Source organism: Schistocerca nitens, chromosome 5 (genome assembly GCF_023898315.1).
Source record: "Schistocerca nitens isolate TAMUIC-IGC-003100 chromosome 5, iqSchNite1.1, whole genome shotgun sequence".
Lineage (NCBI taxonomy): Eukaryota > Metazoa > Arthropoda > Insecta > Orthoptera > Acrididae > Schistocerca > Schistocerca nitens.
In genome coordinates, this window is record NC_064618.1 from 792,529,396 (window position 1) to 792,551,937 (window position 22,542).

At 42.4% G+C, this 22,542-nt stretch overlaps 1 protein-coding gene and 1 non-coding gene across 3 annotated transcripts in view; one reads left to right on the plus strand and one right to left on the minus strand.

Annotated features, from left to right (window-relative positions):
- Positions 1–22,542, plus strand: part of LOC126260023 (proton-coupled amino acid transporter 1-like) — a 447,322-nt gene that overhangs the window by 351,783 nt on the left and 72,997 nt on the right. For both annotated transcript variants that reach the window (XM_049957187.1, XM_049957188.1), the window contains one exon: positions 441–565. In XM_049957187.1, the coding sequence (XP_049813144.1) occupies positions 441–565 (125 nt within the window). The remainder of the gene's footprint in view (positions 1–440; positions 566–22,542) is intronic.
- Trnat-ugu (transfer RNA threonine (anticodon UGU)) lies at positions 15,422–15,496 on the minus strand. Its single transcript has one exon. It is a non-coding gene; the product is annotated as a tRNA-Thr (tRNA).

A 22,542-nucleotide genomic window follows, 5' to 3' on the forward strand; every position in this document is an offset into this window, starting at 1 on the left:
CTGGAATTTCACGTTGGTAAGATGTCGTAATCTGATACGATAGTTCCTAGATCCTTGATCAAATGTGCATTAGCCGCGCGGAGTGGCCGAGTGGTTTGAGGCGCCATGTCACGGATAGAGCGGCCCCTATCGCCGGAGGTTCGAATCCTCCCTCGGGCATGGGTGCGAATGTTGTTCTTAGCATACGTCAGTTTAAGTTAGTTTAAGTCTAGGGACCGGTTACCTCAGCAGTTTGGTCATTCCACACACCTTTGAACAGTAAAGGTAAAATGCTGATGGCATAGCAATAGGCTTCATTTAGAGATCTGTCTTCATATACTTTGTGCAAAATAATTATGACTATTACGTACGCCAGCTTGAGTTTCTCGGCTGCGCGACTCAGCATTTATATACCATGTACCTGTAGTTTGGTGTCAGTGTGAGCCTTGTTTGTGTTCCAGCTGTCGGCGTCGCAGGAGATGGCGGTGCGGACAAAAACCACGCGCCTGCCGCACTTTGCCGAGACGGTGGAACAGTGCTTCCAGACGGGGCCGCAGCGCCTCCGGAGGTACGCCGCATTATCCAGGTAAGTCGTCCTCCGCCTATCTCTGGACAGTCGTAAGGAAATCCATACGTTTATTTCGTTAACAATACCTAGCTGCTATGATATTAATGGCACATCTAACGAATTATTAACTTCATATTTCGGGTACGTACTTTAAGAAGTGTGGTTGACAGACATTTCTTCTAACTGAAAAGAAATCATCAATGGAGTTCAATAAGGTTCCGTATTAGGTCTCCAACGTTCCTTACATACGCAGACATACTTTCTGTAATATTATCATCGACATATTTGTCATAAGTGAAATTTTGAACTCACATACCAATCCTCCAAAGTAGTTCGATACAACACGCAAAAATTCTCCATAGAATCGACTTTGAAATTTTCGAGTGTTTTTAATTCAGTGATCCTTTGACGACTTTGTCGACAGATCGCTGGACCCTATGGTACAGAGCTCGCTTACAACGTGGGTGTCCCAGGCTCGATTAATGGATGATGCAAGTTTCTCAACAATGGTGCGTGTTCTAAGACCGTCTCCGGTTGCCAGGTTTCGACTCCCGACTGATGCAATTCATTTTAACAATGGTACATGTCTAAGGGCATTCCTGCCAAGTTTAAATATGTAAAGATGAAACACAAACAAAATCGGTAGCGCTCGATACTGAAAAGCGCTGGTTCGTCTCCCGTTTCGGCCATTATTTTTTTCCGTTGATACCTAATACATAAGTCACTTAAATAAATAACTTATTGAAATAAATGCTAATTAACACGCATCTAATTGTCATTTTTTATGAAAAATGCATGTTTTCATATTTCGAAATAATTAACACACAAAAAAACATAAATTCTTAGTGAACGATCTTTTATAAAATATTGTTAATAAAGATTATTTAAATAAAAAATTCATACCGATCAGTTTTTTTCATCTTCAAATACTTAATGCTTCACGGAAATGCTCAAAGAACAAGCACCGTTGTTTAAAAACTTGCGTCGCCCGACAATTGAACACAGGCCGCCTACGCTGTATACCTCACGTATCATAAACACAAATCCAATTTCTGTGCGGTCTCCTTTTCGGCAACAGAGAAAAGCGTAAATAACGTTGACTCGTTTCCCGAAAATTTTCATCAAAAAAAAATTATTTTATTAATACAACTATATTACACTGCTTTTGGAGTAATTATTTTACGTTTATAATTTGACACAATAAATATGGAAGCAGAACATTCTTTTTCCTTAGACACAAATACTCGGCTTAAGTTAAGAACAGGGGCATTGCTGGCCAGATCGAATTTCCATTGTTACACAATGGTCGGTAATAGATGAGTTTCATGTAGCCAATGTGACAGTAGTTCTAGGTAACCAGTGAAAGACGAAATAACAGACGAAATAGCGCCGAAATCGAAAACTGTTGTCATCGTTCGTAATTTGCTCCTTGTTCTCCGCCGTTTCTTGTAAAATGTAATGCGTCCCATGGTTACTGCTTATAAGCACACACTTTTGTAGGTCATCTGCAGTAATAATGAATACTGGGATAATGTACTGCACTTTAACATACACACATCTTCTCTTAGGATGGGCTTCATAAATTAGCTGACATTACTTACATCAAGAAATCTATGCGGCTACTGAAGGTCTAAGTAATGACATATTAACTATACAGTGGAAGCAAACATGGCACTCTAACTAAAACATTACACAGTTGCGTACAAGTGAGAAGATTGTTCCCTACATTAAAGCGCGGAGCATACTTTGTCGAAATTTCTTTTCTTTCTATCTCTTTTCATCTTTCATTCCAATTCGAAGTGTAGAGCTCTTCATTTAGGAATATTTGGGACTGATAGTGCTAGAACCCCCTAAAGCATTCCTGTAGCTCCATCTTGTATAAATGAAATGGGACTGCGGCTAGTCAAAGACTTGAAAAAAATAAATACCGACAGCCGCAATTTTATTAATTACTCGTACTTTATTCTACTGCCAGTTTCAGTGCCTCTGGCACCATCTTCCGGCCCCTATGTAAATCGAAGAAATCAAGCTTTAAATAGACAAAAAATCTGATCTGCAACATCAGTTGTCATTATTTACAATAAATTAACCATAATGTAAACTAATAAAAAATATAAGACATACCAAAGACATCAAGATAGTAAACTGATGTGCATGACACACAAATGTTATATGCGATTATAGGGATAGCTACTGTAAGGGTTGGCCGAGTTTTAGAGTTTGCTTCCTCTATGTTTCTACATGAGAATACACAGCTTGAGAGTTAACTTTGTTGATAACTTCTGGTTTTATTTTCTTGTGTTTTATACATTTTTAAAATCTGGTTTTTTGGTCGATATGAAGCGCGTGTAATATGACATATAAATCACAGCTACATCTTACAAAAAAATAAAAAAAACACTTTTTCGATCTTAGGCTCTTACTTTGACCCAAATGCATCGTTCATTTCTTGTTTTCTAGTCTTTTTAACGGTTAAAGCGTTCCTTCACAATTCAGTTACACTGCTAGAGTTAGTTTGCTTTATTCCTTTATTCATTATTTTGGTTCCCTATCTTTCAATATTTACAACTGAGACAGATTCTCTGTCTTCAGGACATTTCGTTACATTACGCCTCCCCCCATGAACCATGGACCTTGTCGTTGCTGGGGAGTCTTGCGTGATCAACGATACAGATAGCCGTACCGTAGGTGCAACCACAACGGAGGGGTATCAACTGAGAGGCCAGACAAGCGTGTGGTTCCTGAAGAGGGGCAGCAGCCATTTCAGTAGTTTCAGGGGCAACAGTCTGGATGATTGACTGATCTGGCCCTGTAACACTAACCAAAACGGCCTTGCTGTGCTGGTACTGCGAACGGCTGAAAGCAAGGGGAAACTACAGCCGTAATTTTTCCCGGGGGCATGCAGCTTTACTGCATGGTTAAATGATGATGGCGTCCTCTTGGGTAAAATATTCCGGAGGTAAAATAGTCCCCCATTCGGATCTCCGGGCGGGGACTACTCAAGAGGGCGTCGTTATCAGGAAAAAGAAAATTGGCGTTCTACGGATCGGAGCGTGGAATGTCAGATCCCTTAATCGGGCAGGTAGGTTAGAAAATTTAAAAAGGGAAATGGATAGATTAAAGTTAGATATAGTGGGAATTAGTGAAGTTCGGTGGCAGCAGGAAAAAGACTTTTGGTCAGGTGAATACAGGTTTATAAATACAAAATCAAACAGGGGTAATGCTGGAGTAGGTTTCATAATGAATAAAAAAATAGCGGGTAAGCTACTACAAACAGCATAGTGAACGCATTACTGTGGCCAAGATAGACACGAAGCCCACGCCCACTACAGTAGCACAAGTTTATATGCCAACTAGCTCTGCAGATGACGAAGAAATTGAAGAAATGTATGATGTGATAAAAGAAATTATTCAGATAGTGAAGGGAGACGAAAATTTAATAGTCATGGGTGACTGGAATTCTAGAGTAGGGAAAGGAAGAGAAGGAAACGCAGTAGGTGAATATGGATTGGGGGGAAGCAATGAAAGAGGAAGCCGTCTGATAGAATTTTGCACAGAGCATAACTTAATCATAGCTAACACTTGGTTCAAGAATCATAAAGGGAGATTGTATGCATGGAAGAAGCCTGGAGATACTGACAGGTTTCAGATAGATATATAATGGTAAGACAGAGATTTGGGAATCAGGTTTTAAATTGTAAGACATTTCCAGGGGCAGATGTGGACTCTGACCACAATCTATTGGTTATGAACAGTAGATTAAAACTGAAGAAACTGCAAAAAGGTGGGAATTTAAGGAGATGGGACCTGGATAAACTGAAAGAACCAGAGGTTGTACAGAGTTTCAGGGAGAGCATAAGGGAACAATTGACAGGAATGGGGGAAAGAAATACAGTAGAAGAAGAATGGGTAGCTTTGTGGAATGAATTAGTGAAGGCAGCAGAGGATCAAGTAGGTAAAAAGACGAGGGCTAGTAGAAATCCTTGGGTAACAGAAGAGATACTGAATTTAATTGATGAAAGGAGAAAATACAAAAATGCAGTAAGTGAAGCAGGCAAAAAGGAATACAAACGTCTCAAAAATGAGATCGTCAGGAAGTGCAAAATGGCTAAACAGGGATGGCTAGAGGACAAATGTAAGGATGTAGAGGCTTATCTCACGAGGGGTAGGATAGATACTGCCTACAGGAAAATTAAAGAGACCTTTGGAGAAAAGAGAACCACTTATATGAATATCAAGAGCTCAGATGGAAACCCAATTCCAAGCAAAGAAGGGAAAGCAGAAAGGTGGAAGGAATATATAGAGCGTCTATACAAGGGCGACGTACTTCGGGGCAATATTATGGAAATGGAAGAGGATGTAGATGAAGATGAAATGGGAGATATGATACTGCGTGAAGAGTTTGACAGAGCACTGAAAGACGTAAGTCGAAACAAGGCCCCGGGAGGAGACAACATTCCATTAGAACTACTGATAGCCTTGGGAGACACAGTCCTGACAAAACTCTACCATATGATGAGCAAAATGTATGAGACCGGCGAAATACCCTCAGACTTCAAGAAGAATATAATAATTCCAATCCCAAAGGAAGCAGGTGTTGACAGATGTGAAAATTACCGAACTATCAGTTTGATAAGTCACGGCTGCAAAATACTAACACGAATTCTTTACAGACGAATGGAAAAAGTGGTAGAAGCCGACCTCGGGGAAGATCAGTTTGGATTTCGTAGAAATATTGGAACACGTGAGGCAATACTGACCCTACGACTTCTCTTAGAAGCTAGATTAAGAAAAGACAAACCTACGTTTCTAGCATTTGTAGAATTAGAGAAAGCTTTTGACAATGTTGACTGGAATACTCTATTTCAAATTCTGAAGGTGGCAGTGGTAAAATACAGGGAGCGAAAGGCTATTTACAATTTGTACAGAAACCAGATGGCAGTTATAAGAGTCGAGGGGCACGAAAGGGAAGCAGTGGTTGGGAAGGGAGTGAGACAGGCTTGTAGCCTATCCCCAATGTTATTCAATCTGTATACTGAGCAAGCAGTAAAGGAAACAAAAGAAAAATTCGGAGTAGGTATTAAAATCCATGGAGAAGAAATAAAAACTTTGAGGTTCGCCGATGACATTGTAATTCTATCAGAGACAGCAAAGGACTTGGAAGAGCAGTTGAACGGAATGGACAGTGTCGTGAAGGGAGGATATAAGATGAACATCAACAAAAACAAAACGAGGATAATGGAATGTAGTCGAATTAAGTCGGGTGATGCTGAGGGAATTAGATTAGGAAATGAGACACTTAAAGTAGTAAAAGAATTTTGCTATTTGGGGAGCAAAATAACTGATGATGGTCGAAATAGAGAGGATGTAAAACGTAGACTGGCAATGGCAAGGAAAGCGTTTCTGAAGAACAGAAATTTGTTTACATCGAGTACAGATTTAAGTGTCAGGAAGTCTTTTCTAAAAGTATTTGTATGGAGTGTAGCCATGTATGGACGTGAAACGTTGACGATAAATAGTTTGGACAAGAAGAGAATAGAAGCTTTCGAAATGTGGTGCTACAGAAGAATGCTGAAGATTAGATGGGTCGATCACATAACTAATGAAGAGTTACTGAACAGAATTGGGGAGAAGAGGAGTTTGTGGCACAACTTGACTAGAAGAAGGGATCGGTTGGTAGGACATGTTCCGAGGCATCAAGGGATCACCAATTTAGTATTGGAGGCAGCGTGGAGGGTAAAATCGCAGAGGGAGACCAAGAGATGAATACACTAAGCAGATTCAGAAGGATGTGAGTTGCAGTACGTACTGGGAGATGAAGCAGCTTGCACAGGATAGAGTAGCATGGAGAGCTCCATCAAACCAGTATCAGGACTGAAGACTACAACAACAACAACACGAGCACTGTATGTGATATCATTGTTTGTGCACAGTTTTTTCATGTTTTGTTAACACAATTGATTGGTACAGAGCCGGAAAGCGCAGTAGTTAGCACACTGGACTCGCTTTCGGCAGGACGACTGTTCAACCCCGCGTCTGGCAATTCAGATTTAGGTTTTCCGTGATTTCCCTAAGTCGCTTTGGGCAAATGTCGGGATGGTTCCTTCGAAAGGGCACGGCCGCTTTCCTTCTCCATACTTCCCTAATCCGAGCTTGTGCTTCGCTTCTAACTACCTCGTTGTCGACGAGACGTTAAATACTAATCTCGCCTTCCTACAGTTGATGGATACATGACAATTCTGTGACCAACGTCTGTATGTCATGCATTTCAGTTTTCCACCTTGATATCTTTGATCTCTCCTCTTATACTTTTCGTTGATGTACATGTATGGTTAATTTATTATAAATAATGGCAGCTGATTTGCAAATGAGATTTGTTGTCTATTTTAAGCAGTCAAGATGATGTCAGTGAGGCACCGAAACTGGTAGTCCAATAAAATAATTAATAACATTACGGCTGTCGGTATTTATTTTCTTCATGTCCTGAAACACTGCCACAATCAGCTGTAATGGAGCTACCGTTGATTTGTTATCATAAAATGCTGACCCAGACAAAAACAGTAAGGTTCTTGCATATACACACAGAAAGTGCGCGCGTGAGTGAGTGTGTGTGTGTGTGTGTGTGTGTGTGTGTGCGCGCGCGTGCGTGCGTCTGGGAGATGGGGGTGGGGGTGGGGGGAGGGGGTGGAGGGGGTTCAGGGCTATAACCGGGCACGAGTCTGATCACGGACTAACTGAATTATTTTCGAAATGACGTCTCAGGCAAGTCTAATAGACGCGAACGCGGAGCAAATGACATAGACTGAAATGCGAATGAACAATCAAGTTCAGAAATGTGTCCTTATTATTATTTATTTTGCGTTCGATATGCCAGATGCATTACATTACTGTATACATTCACCATTAAAAACTTAATTAACTTGCAAATGTAACAAAACATTATTCATTATAAATTTAGTTATACATATTACAGTACTTATAAACCTATAGTGCATACATGTAGTAATCTGTCAAAAAAATTAACAATTAAACAGAAACACTTAAATTACAAAGCCAAGAAATGGCACAGTATGTGCAGATCCTCTAGTGAACCGTCCCGAAAACCATGAATTTCACACTCGATTATGTGTTGCATCGTCTGTATTTCGCCCCAGTCACAGTGAAGTTCGTCCACGTAGCCCCACTTGGCCATCAGCTCGTTGCACTGTCCAACACCAGTTCTCATTCTGTTTAGTGACACCCAGTTTCTCCGTGGGATGTTGAGGCCAGGAACACGATCAGCCGGGTTCTTAATGAGGTGTCCATTGTTAACATTTGCTTGTTGCCATTGGTGTTTCCACTCTGCTATGGTGTCCCGATTGTTCGAGGAGTGGTTCCAGAAGGGATTTCTTGACTTTAATCGTGTCGGGCCATGCAGAGGGAATGTGGTGTCAGCAGAAATTTTGTTTCATTTCTCTTTGCATAGCGTGTTGTCTACGGAGTGAGGGACGTTCAATGTTTGCCAGCACAGAGAGCCATGGTGTTGGGGTAGGTCTCACTGTTCCAGTAATTGTTCGCAAGGTGTCATTTAGGCGAACATCTGCTTTATTCACGTGCGAACTGTTGGCCACACAGGAGCACAATATTCGGCAACGCTGTAGATTAGAGTAAAGCAGGAAGAGCGAAGTGTCGTAGCATTACTTCCCCAGGCAGAGCCTGCGAGTTTCTGGATGATATTGACTCTGCCTCTGAGTTTTTGGCTGACATCCTGCAGGTGTTCTTTGAATGTTAGGCTGCAGTCCAATTTAACACCCAGGTATTTTGGTGCTCTTTCTTGTCTTATATTCTGGCCTGCTATATTCAAGCGCAGCTTCCTGTCTGCTTGTTTGTTATTCAGGTGTTCTTACTGTTTTTGGTGCATTAAGGTTCAGATGCTAGGTCCTTTAGTAGTTATGAAGCTGCACCTACTCAGAATTTAGGCCTGATTCCAATTGTTCGAATGACTCGCCATGCAAAGCAGTAGCCAGATCGTCGGCATATAAGAACTTACGTGATTTGAGTTCCGGTATATCAGAGATGTACAAATTAAACAGTAAAGGGGCTAGCACAGAGCCTTGTGGCAGTCCATTATTGAGGATTGGGCTTTGCTTATTTTTCCGTAACGATGTACTCTGTACTTCCTTGCGGACAGCATATTATAAAAGAGCTTTAATGACTTCTTATATTTTACTACTGTAGCAAGCGTATACAATAATTCTTTAAGCCTTACTGTGTCGTATGCAGCTGAGAGATCTATAAATACTACACAGGTCTTTTCTTGTTCTGAAAACCGCGTTCAATATGCGTGGTTAGTGCTAGAACTTGATCGCAGCAGCTCCTCTTCAACCTGAAACCAGCTTGCTCCACGGGTATTGCTGCATCTATTAGGTTGGCCACTCTCTTTAGGATAGCTATTATCTTCGAATCCTTCCATTTGTTTGAGATGTTTCCAGCCTCAAGTATGGCGGAGAAAAATTTGCAGAGCCATGTGCGTGCTCTAGGAGCTAGGTTCCTTAGAAACTCAGGTAGGATTCCATCAGGTCCGGCCGCTTTCCTTGATTTGATGTCATTTATTTCTTCCCCCATGAACCATGGACCTTGCCGTTGGTGGGGAGGCTTGCGTGCCTCAGCGATACAGATGGCCGTACCGTAGGTGCAACCACAACGGAGGGGTATCTGTTGAGAGGCCAGACAAACATGTGGTTCCTGAAGAGGGGCAGCAGCCTTTTCAGTAGTTGCAGGGGCAAAGGTCTGGATGATTGACTGATCTGGCCTTGTAACATTAACCAAAACGGCCTTGCTGTGCTGGTACTGCGAACGGCCGAAAGCAAGGGGAAACTACAGCCGTAATTTTTCCCGAGGACATGCAGCGTTACTGTATAATTAAATGATGATGGCGTCCTCTTGGGTAAAATATTCCGGAGGTAAAATAGTCCCCCATTCGGATCTCCGGGCGGGGACTACTCAAGAGGACGTCGTTATCAGGAGAAAGAAAACTGGCATTCTACGGATCGGAGCGTGGAATGTCAGATCCCTTAATCGGGCAGGTAGGTTAGAAAATTTAAAAAGGGAAATGGATAGGTTAAAGTTAGATATAGTGGGAATTAGTGAAGTTCGGTGGCAGGAGGAACAAGACTTTTGGTCAGGTGATTACAGGGTTATAAATATAAAATCAAATAGGGGTAATGCAGGAGTAGGTTTACTAATGAATAAAAAAATAGGAGTGCGGGTTAGCTACTACAAACAGCATAGTGAACGCATTATTGTGGCCAAGATAGACACAAAGCACATGCCTACTACAGTAGTACTAGTTTATATGCCAACTAGCTCTGCAGATGATGAAGAAATTGATTAAATGTATGACGAGATAAAAGAAATTATTCAGGTAGTGAAGGGAGACGAAAATTTAATAGTCATGGGTGACTGGAATTCGTCAGTAGGAAAAGGGAGAGAAGGAAACATAGTAGGTGAATATGGATTGGGGGGAAGAAATGAGAGAGGAAGCCGCCTTGTAGAATTTTGCACAGAGCATAACTTAATCATAGCTAACAATTGGTTCAAGAATCATAAAAGAAGGTTGTATACCTGGAAGAATCCTGGAGATACTAATATCAGATAGATTATATAATGGTAAGACAGAGATTTAGGAACCAGGTTTTAAATTGTAAGTCATTTCCAGGGGCAGATGTGGATTCTGACCACAATCTATTGGTTATGAACTGCAGATTGACACTGAAGAAACTCCAAAAAGGTGGGAATTTAAGGAGATGGGACCTGGATAAACTGAAAGAACCAGAGGTTGTAGAGAGTTTCAGGGAGAGCATAAGGGAACAATTGACAGGAATGGGGAAAAGAAATACAGTAGAAGCAGAATGGGTAGCTCTGAGGGATGCAGTAGTGAAGGCAGCAGAGGATCAAGTAGGTAAGAAGACGACGGCTAATAGAAATCCTTGGGTAACGGAAGAAATATTGAATTTAATTGATCAAAGGAGAAAATATAAAAATGCAGTAAATGAAGCAGGCAAAAGGGAATACAAACGTCTCAAAAATGAGATCGACAGAAAGTGCAAAATGGCTAAGCAGGGATGGCTAGAGGACAAATGTAAGGATGTAGAGTCTTGTCTCACTAGGGGTAAGATAGATACTGCCTACAGGAAAATTAAAGAGACCTTTGGAGAGAAGAAAACCACTTGTATGAATATCAAGAGCTCAGATGGCAACCCAGTTCTAAGCAAAGAAGGGAAGGCAGAAAGGTGGAATGAGTATATAGAGGGTTTATACAAGGGCGATGTACTTGAGGACAATATTATGGAAATGGAAGAGGATGTAGATGAAGATGAAATGGGAGATAAGATACTGCGTGAAGAGTTTGACAGAGCACTGAAACACCTGAGTCGAAACAAGGCCCCGGGAGTAGACAACATTCCATTAGAACTACTGATGGCCTTGGGAGAGCCAGTCATGACAAAACTCTACCATCTGGTGAGCAAGATGTATGAGACAGGCGAAATACCCACAGACTTCAAGAAGAATATAATAATTCCAATACCAAAGAAAGCAGGTGTTGACAGATGTGAAAATTACCGAACTATCATTTTAATAAGTCACAGCTGCAAAGTATTAACGCGAATTCTTTACAGACGAATGGAAAAACTGGTAGAAGCGGACCTCGGGGAAGATCAGTTTGGATTCCGTAGAAATGTTGGAACACGTGAGGCAATACTAACCTTACGACTTATCTTAGAAGAAAGATTAAGAAAAGGCAAACCTACGTTTCTAGCATTTGTAGACTTAGAGAAAGCTTTTGACAACGTTAACTGGAATACTCTCTTTCAAATTCTAAAGGTGGCAGGGGTAAAATACAGGGAGCGAAAGGCTATTTACAATTTGTACAGAAACCAGATGGCAGTTATAAGAGTCGAGGGGCATGAAAGGGAAGCAGTGGTTGGGAAAGGAGTGAGACAGGGTTGTAGCCTCTCCCCGATGTTATTCAATGTGTATATTGACCAAGCAGTAAAGGAAACAAAAGAAAAATTCGGAGTAGGTATTAAACTCCATGGAGAAGAAGTAAAAACTTTGAGGTTCGCCGATGACATTGTAATTCTGTCAGAGACAGCAAAGGACTTGGAAGAGCAGTTGAACGGAATGGACAGTGTCTTGAAAGGAGGATATAAGATGAACATCAACAAAAGCAAAACGAGGATAATGGAATGTAGTCAAATTAAATCGGGTGATGCTGAGGGGATTAGATTAGGAAATGAGACACTTAAAGTAGTAAAGGAGTTTTGCTATTTAGGGAGTAAAATAACTGATGCTAGTCGAAGTAGAGAGGATATAAAATGTAGACTGGCAATGGCAAGGAAATCGTTTCTGAAGAACAGAAATTTGTTAACATCGAGTATAGATTTAAGTGTCAGGAAGTCGTTTCTGAAAGTATTTGTATGGAGTGTAGCCATGTATGGAAGTGAAACATGGACGATAACCAGTTTGGACAAGAAGAGAATAGAAGCTTTCGAAATGTGGTGCTACAGAAGAATGCTGAAGATAAGGTGGGTAGATCACGTAGCTAATGAGGAGGTATTGAATAGGATTGGGGAGAAGAGGAGTTTGTGGCACAACTTGACTAGAAGAAGGGATCGGTTGGTAGGACATGTTTTGAGGCATCAAGGGATCACAAATTTAGCATTGGAGGGCAGCGTGGAGGGGAAAAATCGTAGAGGGAGACCAAGAGATCAATACACTAAGCAGATTCAGAAGGATGTAGGTTGCAGTAGGAACTGGGAGATGAAGAAGCTTGCACAGGATAGAGTAGCATGGAGAGCTGCATCAAACCAGTCTCAGGACTGAAGACCACAACAATAACAACAACATATTGCAGTTATCACCTCTTCTTCAGGGATAGTGCTCACAATGTCTGACTGTTCTCTGCAGTTCTGCAGTGCTTCATCCATGAGTTTTTAAGGCCCTTCTTCTGCTGTGTAGGGACGTGGATCTTGGAGTTTTCAAGTAAAACTGAGCTTATTTATTAGGGTTAACAGCACTCTGTCTGGAACTAGGATGTACAGCACCCCCTAAGTTTCTGAGAAGGCCCCAAATTTTACGGCTGGAATGGGTGAAGTCAAGCTGCTCAACTAGCTCATGCTAGCGTTTTCTTCTTTCTACGTCAACAAGCTTGGTCAGTGAGTCTGCAGTCTGGGGATTTCCAGTGTTGTTGTATTGCTGAAGAAGAGATTCACATTGTTTGATAAGGCCTGGTATGTATTCTCTTCTAGCTCCACGTGGGATAGTTTCGTGGGCTGCTCGCAACAGCAGTTTAGTAAACCGTTCATAGGTTATCGGAACTGGAGGAATCCTGGTCACAGTTTGTTCCACGCGAGATTGGAATTTGTCCCATTGTGCCTTACGAAGGTTCGAGTGGGGGATTGCTGGGCTGTCTATGACTGGTACCTGCAGGCCAATCTCCACAACGACGAAATTCATTCCGAAAATCGATAACAATTCCGTAGACGCCACCGGGTTAAAATTCACTTCCGTTGACAGTCTGGAATGTACTGACCTTCCTAGCGGCTTAAATCTGTGTGCTGAACCGGTACTGAAAACCAGAACCTTGTTTTCCACTGGGAGTGCTCTTATCGGTTGAGCCACACACACACACACACAAGACCCGCCCTGATAGTTTCATTTCTGCCTGTACCTCTCTCCTACTCTCGAAACTTCACAAAGCTTTTCTGCAAAACACTTCTGGAAGGAAGATATCGGGCAGAAATAACTTTCCCTTAGAACGGGAGCAGTTACCAGAACCAAACTTTCACTTAACAGCGGATAGCTCAGTCGGTAAAAAATGAATTGAAATGATCGTATGGCATTGTTGGCCGGGATGCCCCACCCGGGGAAGTTCGGCCGCCAAGTGCAAGTCTTATTTCAGTCGGCGCCACATTGGGCGAGTCGCGGTTGATGATGAGAATGAAATGATGATGAGGACAACACAACACACAGTCCACGAGCGGAGAAAATCTCCGACCCGGCCGGGAATAGAATCCGGGCCCAGTTGATAGGAGGCAAGCACGTAATCACCCAGCTAATCAGGCGGACTAGATCAGTCGGTAAGAGCACTGTTTAAGAAAATCAGGATTGAGGCTTCGAGTTCCAGTTCAGTACACAGTCTTATCGTGCCCTGCTATTTCATAGCAGAATACACACCGCTGCACAGATGGAACGAAACAACAATTTTCATACAAATTTAAAACACTTTAAAAAGTTAAGTCTGCCATTCGTCACAGGGAGAAGAGATATGAAGGCTTTGTAAACTAATATTCCTATTGTCCAGTTTTGGTTCGCAAACAGATTGCTAAGTGACTCCCTGCTAACAATCCTGTACAGAAATAAATTATCAACAAAACCAATACTATCACATGTTACGTAACACTCAGTCTCTATATACTATAGCTGTCCGAATCTTTAAAATCACATCCGGGCGGGCACACACACACACACACACACACACACAAATAAGTTTCTTATAGTGTATTATGCATAATTTTCCACTGTTGGCAGCCTACTTAAAAGGTCAAGCAACAGACACAACATCACGTCAACCTTTCTGTACTGCATGTTTCTTTTCCATCAATAATGCGTATTTTTTATTTACTTCATTGTAACTGGAATGAATAACAGGGGAGCAGGCAGTGATGATAAAGAGTCGATTTAATCTATGGATCCCAACTTAGCCCTAAGGGTGCATGGTTTACACAAGCAAATACTAGTACATATACCTTCCAGTGGTCACAGGTTGCATTTCCAAATCCTTTGCACATAACCTGTTTCAGTTTTCATAAACTACAGCCATATGTAGAGATTGTGAACCAACAGATAACATATGCAGTGACCTTATAAGTAGGCTGCCAACGCTGGCAAATTATGTGTATAACAGATTTATTTGTGTGTGTGTGTGTGTGTGTGTGTGTGTGTGTGTGTGTGTGTGTGTGTGTGTGTGTGCCCGCCGCGCGCAAGTGTTTTTAAAGATTCGAGCAGCTATACAGTAAGCAAAGATCTGCGTGTTACGCAACATGTGTAATTTTATTTTTGTTGATAATCCACCTTAAGGAGTTATCAAAACAATGCTTCAGCTATCTCTTGTATAATATCATAAAAATCTTGTTGATTATAAAGACCATTTGAATTACTGTTTTGAGTGAGCACGTACTTCAAAAAAACCCCTCTTCGACCAATGTTGGCACTGTTATACACATAAATTTGACTCGTCCCGCATTTGAAGAATAAGCGACAGTGGCAGATATATGTTGCATTAAACCCCTGACAGATATCAGTCCCTGTTGCCTCACAGTCAGAACTAGAAGTTACAGGTAATCTGTACACGACAACAACAGTTATCAAACTTGAGTGTTTATTGTGCATCGTATCTAATCAAGAGGAGGTAACCGTGTTTTATGAATTACTTCAACATTTCCCGGGGTAGTGATATTGGATTCATATTCCGAAGTAAATAGTTTCCTCTTTCGAGACAGTACTCCTTGTGTTTTCTGGGCTATACTGAGAATACAGGAGTGAACTATTCACCAACACTAAACAACTTATGCCTGCTGACAAAAGGATCACATATCAAGGAGTGAACGGTTCCCTGCCGAACTCGGTAATTAACATCGTTGGCAGATAATTAACTGATTAGTGTAGTTTTTACAGACTGGCACGAGATGCTACATTTGCCCATAGCGAAAGCGTCCATTTTAATTAATTGGTTAATGAATATCTTCTTTCCTCTAGGGAATTAGAATTATATTAATACCGTCAGCTGCGCACGGGCGTTGATATAGATCAACGGGGACAGGTGAAAATGTGTGCCCCGACCGGGACTCGAACCCGGGATCTCCTGCTTACATGGCAGACGCTCTATCCAGCTGAGCCACCGAGGGCACAGATGATAGTGCGACTGCAGGGACTATCTCGCGCACGCCTCCCGCGAGACTCACATTCTCACCTTGTATGTCCACACACTACATTCGTAGTGTCCCACCCCAACACACTCATTACTCGTAGAAGACATTCTTCCAAGTCCCGTAAGAGTTCGAGGAATATGTGTGCATTCGCACAGTAGAAGAAGGTGATGGCCGGTATCGCCAGAACTATATACTTATATGGATAGGGTGTCTGTTCTTTCGGATATGTCCGAAAGCTGATTGTGACCGACCCAGATCGTCGTCTGGCGGAACGCGCCGACTTGCGCAGTTCACCGCTGCTGGCCATTGTCTCCACCGAGCAGGCGCCATGCCGGCCGCGAGCTATACTTGGACCGTGGCTGTCAGTATACCGACACGTGTCTGTTCTTTCGGATATGTCCGAAAGAACAGACACCCTATCCATGTAGGTATATTCCTCTAGGGATTCCCAATTGAGCTCCTGAGGCATATCTGTAACACTTTCATGCTGATCCAACCTCCGGGTAACAAATCTAGTACTTCGCCTCCGAATTGCTTCGATATCTTCTTTCAGATCCACCTGGTTCGGATCCCAAACACTGGAGCAGTACTCAAGAATAGGTTGCTCTAACATCCTATATGCGGTCTCCTTTACAGATGAACAACACTTTTCTAAAATTCTCCCAATACACAAAAGTCGACCATTCGCCTTCCCTACCACAATCCTCACATACTCGTTCCATTTCATATCGCTTTGCAACTTTAGGTCCACATATTTAAACGGCATGGCTGTGTCAAGCAGGACACTACTAAGGCTGTATCCCAACATTACGGGTTTGTTTTTCCTATTCACCCGCAATTACTTACATTTTCCTATATTAAGGTCCAGGTGCCATTTTGTCTAGGTCATCTTGTACGTAGTCTTCAGTTGCCCTAAACACAGAAACACATCAACTGGCTCTTTGACTACATTTCTCATGTTGTGCTTTTTCTTTTCAAAATGTTGGTTGCACAATATTTTCATCTCGGCAGGTTTCTCGATTTCAAACAAGCCATTAGACCGGTACAGCGTAGGATATCTTGGCCCCCTGTCACGGGAGCGACCGCGCCACCTGAAGGGGAACCAGCTGATTGTGACCGACCCAGATCGTCGTCTGGCGGAACGCGCCGACTTGCGCAGTTCACCGCTGCTGGCCATTGTCTCCACCGAGCAGGCGCCATGCCGGCCGCGAGCTATACTTGGACCGTGGCTGTCAGTATACCGACACGTTCCGACCAGCCACCGACATAACACAACAAACTGCCGTGTCTAATACGTTGTAGGAAAACCCTTGGTATTCGAAACAACTTCCATTCGTCTCGGACTGGGTAAATACAGGTCATGTGTGGCTTGCTTGGGAATTTTATTCATTTCTTCCTCAACAACAGTGACAAGTGTAAGTACACTACCGGATATTACAATTTGCTACACCACGAAGATGACGTGCTACAAACGCGAAATTTAACCGACAGGAAGAAGATGCTGTGATATGCAAATGATTAGCTTTTCAGAGCATTCACTCTAGATTGGCGCCGCTGGCGACACCTACAACGTGCTGACATAACGAAAGTTTCCAACCGATTTCTCATACACAACCATCAGTTGACCGGCGTTGCCTGGTGAAAGTTGTTGTGATTCCTCATGTATAAGGAGGAGAAATGCGTACCATCACGTTTCCGACTTGGATAAGGGTCGGATTGTAGCCTATCGCGATTGCGGTTTATTGTATCGTGACATTGCTGCTCACGTTGGTCGACATCCAATGACTGTTAGCAGAATATGGAATCGTTGGGTTCAGGAGGGTAATACGGAACGCTGTGCTGGATCCCAACGGCCTCGTATCACTAGCAGTCGAGATGACAGGCATCTTATCCGTATGGCTGTAACGGATCGTGTAGTCACGTTTCGATCCCTGAGTCAACAGATGGGGACGTTTGCAAGACAACAACCATCTGCACGAACAGTTCGACGACGTTTGCAGCAGCATGGACTATCAGCTCGGAGACAGTGGCTGCGGTTACCCTTGACGCTGCATCACAGACAGGAGCGCCTGCGATGGTGTACTCGACGACGAACTTGGGTGCACGAATGGCAAAACGTCATTTTTTCGGATGAATCCAGGTTCTGTTTACATCATCATGATGGTCGCATCTGTGTTTGGCGACATCGCGGTGAACGCACATTGGAAGCGTGTATTCGTCATCGCCATACTGGCGTATCACCCGGCGTGATGGTATGGGGTGCCATTGGTTACACGTCTCGGTCACCTCTTGTTCGCATTGATGGCACTTTTAACAGAGGACGTTACATTTCAGATGTGTTACGACCCGTGGCTCTACCCTTCATTCGATCCCTGCGAAACCCTACATTTCAGCAGGATAATGCACGACCGCATGTTGCAGGTCCTGTACGGGCCTTTCTGGATACAGAAAATGTTCGAATGTTGCCCTGGCCAGCACATTCTCCAGAGCTCTCACCAACTGAAAACGTCTGGTCAATGGTGGCCGAGCAACTGGCTCGTCACAGTAAGCCAGTCACTACTCTTCATGAACTTTGGTATCGTGTTGAAGCTGCATGGGCAGCTGTACCTGTACACGCCATCCAAGCTCTGTTTGACTCAATGCCCAGGCGTATGAAGGCCGTTATTACGGCCAGAGGTGGTTGTTCTGGGTACTGATTTCTCAGGATCTATGCACCCAAATTGCGTGAAAATGTAATCACATGTCAGTTCTAGTATAATATATTTGTCCAATGAATGCCCGTTTCTCATCTGCATTTATTCTTGGTGTAGCAATTTTAAAGGCCGGTAGTGTACATACGTAACGTTTCGCATTCGTAGCATTGTTTTCGGCTGAGAAAAAAATGCGGTGCATCACTTTCTTTCTGGGCAATCCTCGTATTTACCATGACCTTCGACATGCGATCACACTCGTGAAAACTGAAACAGATCGCGTTCTCTGTTCTAACTCAGTGCAGTAACTAATAGTTTGCTAACATTGGTGGTGCCATTTCCCAGAAGCGGTTTTAAATATAAAATTTCTCGTAGAAGTACAGCAACAACCACTTCTTTTGTAACTTCATTTATGCCAAGAAATATTTCGGACTTTCACCCACCTTCAGTTGGTATAATACATTTTATGCTGCAGCTGCCCTGCGCAGAATAGCAACTCCTTTAGACAGCACGTTTCTCGAGTCGTATCTTTACAGTGAGCTGCATTTACTTTTATTCAGTGTCTTGTAACTAGTTGTTTCACAGTCATGTACAAACATACACCCTTTTGGATTCACTGATGCATTGCAGCTTTCGCCTTAACACTGCACTTGCCACATTTACACTTCATTTGCATTCAGTGTGAGACAAAAAGATGATAGGCTTACTTTAATTAGCTGGCAATTGACAGCGAGCGGGCTGCTCAGCTCCCGCCAGCAATACGCCCTACTGGCATTGTCCGCTCCAACAACGATGCCACTTCCGCGGCGCAAAGCATTCTGCTTGCTAGTTGTCAAGCGGGAGACTTTTCTGGGCGACCAAAATTTTGCCTGTCTCAAGAAAAAAAAACTCACAACTCTGTCGTAATTACAAGTTAGAACGGGGTTTTGACATGCTTGCAGACATTGTTAAGATCTATACCGTACCTGATTTTCAGAATTGTTAATCATTTTGTTAGGAGGTAACAGACTTAAATCTTCAGACTTCTTACTTACGAGTTAAATAAAGACAAAACTTCAAATGAAAATAGTCATTTTCCGAAGCTTATACATATCAAAAGCAATGAAATACCAAACTTCCGCTATATCCTTCCTGATTAAAGTATTTTAGTAATCAACGGAAAAAAGTATTTCAGTGACTTCAGCAGCTTTAAATATTTGAAAAAAAATTAACATAATAAAAAGAGAACAAATTATTGACATATTTACACCCAAACATCCAGATGTTACTCAGATCAATACCAAACGTCGTGTGTCGACAGTGTAGCAACCAGAACACCGATTCAGTTCGTGCTATGTGCTGTCGTTCACGAGAACACATCTAAATGATAAATAATAAGTAACACCACAGCTACGGAGTACAGGAGATGCGAAAATGAAGGTCTCTGGTTGGTGAGTTGGTAAAGTGTCAGATCGTCACACATGCGTTCACTTACCTAGTTAGAAACATATTGGTAGTGATTTTTTTAAACAGTTTACACGTGGAACTGTTATATGGAAGAACATTTTTCTGGCATGTAAAAGGACGTTGCGGAGTTTGTAGCAATGTTCTTTTGACAGTCGGCTTTCGCGTCGTTAGTTGGAAGTAGCAAACCTGTAACGCATATTTGTATAGATAACACCACACTACTGTTCGGAATGTTTATGTTTATTCTGTGAAACTACAAATGCTTCATCACCAGTGGTTTCTGTTCTGTCGCAACAGTCGCATTATGTCCGACAGAATACCACACCTATCTATACAAATGTACTCTATAGGTTTGCTACTTTCGACTAACGAAGCGAAAGCAGATTGCCCAAAGGACATCGCTACAAACACCGAAACTTCCTGTTACATGTCAGAAAAGTGTTCTCCCATATAACAATTTCACACATAAATTGTTTATTTTTCTGAAAAAAAAATTTGCCATCTGTAGGTTTTGGAACTCGGAACCTTTCGCACGACGCTCTAGCGCTGTACCGACTCACCTACCAGAAGACACACATTTGTAGAGGTGACAGATACCACTTCCGTACACTCTGTAGTTCTGGCGTTACCTTTAATTAGCGTTAGCGCATCTTCTACTGGACGACAGCACACAGCACGAGCTAAATCGGTGTGTTTGTTCACATTCTATCGACACACATCGTTTGGTACCGATCTGAGTGTCTGACATCTGGAGGTTTGGGTGTTAGTCATACTATAAACAACTACATCGTATGTTAAATACAGATTATTACGAGATTTGTATATGTGATAAAGACTTTACAGCGATATTCTATTGCCGCCAAGGGTAGAGTTCTGTGATGACTGCCTGCAGACGACATTTGCAGCGACAACATCATTGGCTCTGTAACATCAGATACCAACTAATAGATGAGCCAGCTGCAGGAATGTACATTTATTTCCATCAAATGCTGTTCTGGGCCATTTCTAAGTTAATTTCAAAATCATTAACATCAGATAATAAACTTCAAAAGGTAAACCAACAATAGGCCAGATGTGCGACTAACTCAATGTTACTTCGAGACAAACAGATCATTAGGAGGCTGCTTTTACTGTAATACTTTGGTGCATTTCATTACTAGGTCGCACGGTGTCTATGCTGTGCTCCAGAGGAATGCAGCTGTTGCCTGGCGACGTATCGTTGCAAGTTGGAACTGCGTCAAGTCAGGCATAGCAGCAACGCGATCCACAGTAGGAGTGCCTCTTCCCTGGAATTTTAGAAAATTCACTCTGGGCGTGACTTCACTTTGTTCCTCTCTGATTCTCCATCCCGCTACTCAATTATTTGCTAGTAACTTTCGTGGCTGTTCCGTAGTGCCCGCCTTTATCTCAGTAAAATATTTTAAACGGTTCATGGCGAGTCATATAGTTTAGCGAAATCTTTTTAAATCTTCATACACTAAATTTCCTTTGAACCATACATCCAATTATCAGTCTTTTTCGCTATGCATTATCAAATGGTTCAAATGGCTCTGAGCACTATGAGACTCAACTTCTGAGGTCATTAGTCCCCTAGAACTTAGAACTAGTTAAACCTAACTAACCTAAGGACATCACAAACATCCATGCCCGAGGCAAGATTCGAACCTGCGACCGTAGCGGTCTTGCGGTTCCAGACTGCAGCGCCTTTAACCGCACGGCCATATGCATTATCATCCTGACATTCGAGTGAAGGTCACTTCCATACGTACAAACGCTTGGGGAGACGCCAACCTACGGCGCTGATGGTTGACAACTTACTTTCTATCTTGTTTTCAGGTTTTTCTTTACACACACAAACACGCGCAGGCACGCACGCACTATACAGGGTGATTCAAAAAGAATACCACAACTTTAGGAATTTAAAACTCTGCAACGACAAAAGGCAGAGCTAAGCACTATCTGTCGGCGAATTAAGGGAGCTATAAAGTTTCATTTAGTTGTACATTTGTTCGCTTGAGGCGCTGTTGACTAGGCGTCAGCGTCAGTTGATGCTAAGATGGCGACCGCTCAACAGAAAGCTTTTTGTGTTATTGAGTACGGCAGAAGTGAATCGACGAAAGTCAACCGTCACAATGTCTGTATATGGGGCACTGAGAATCCGCGGGAAACAACTCAGTATGAACGTGACTCGCCTAAGGTGAACGTTTTCTGTGCCATTTCAGCCAATAAAGTTTTTGGTCCCTTTTTCTTCGAAGGTGCTACTGTAACTGGACTACAGTATCTGGAGATGTTAGAGAATTGGCTCTTCCCTCAGCTCGAACAAGAAGCACAACAATTCATATTTCAGCAGGATGGAGCGCCACCACATTGGCACTTATCTGTCCATAACTACCTGAACGTCAACTACCCGAGGCGATGGATCGGCCGCCAGGCAGCCCGTGACAGAGCACTTCATCACTGGCCTCCAAGAAGCCCTGATCTTACCCCCTGCGATTTTTTCTTATGGGGGTATGTTAAGTATATGGTGTTTCGGCCACCTCTCCCAGCCACCATTGATGATTTGAAACGAGAAATAACAGCAGCTATCCAAACTGTTACGCCTGATATGCTACAGAGAGTGTGGAACGAGTTGGAGTATCGGGTTGATATTGCTCGAGTGTCTGGAGGGGGCCATATTGAACATCTCTGAACTTGTTTTTGAGTGAAAAAAAAACCTTTTTAAATACTCTTTGTATTGATGTATAACAGAAGGTTATATTATGTTTCTTTCATTAAATACACATTTTTAAAGTTGTGGTATTCTTTTTGAATCACCCTGTATAGTTCACACTCTAATTTTGCTTGGAATGATTAGCGAAATCCTTAATCAGAATGGATATATCAGACA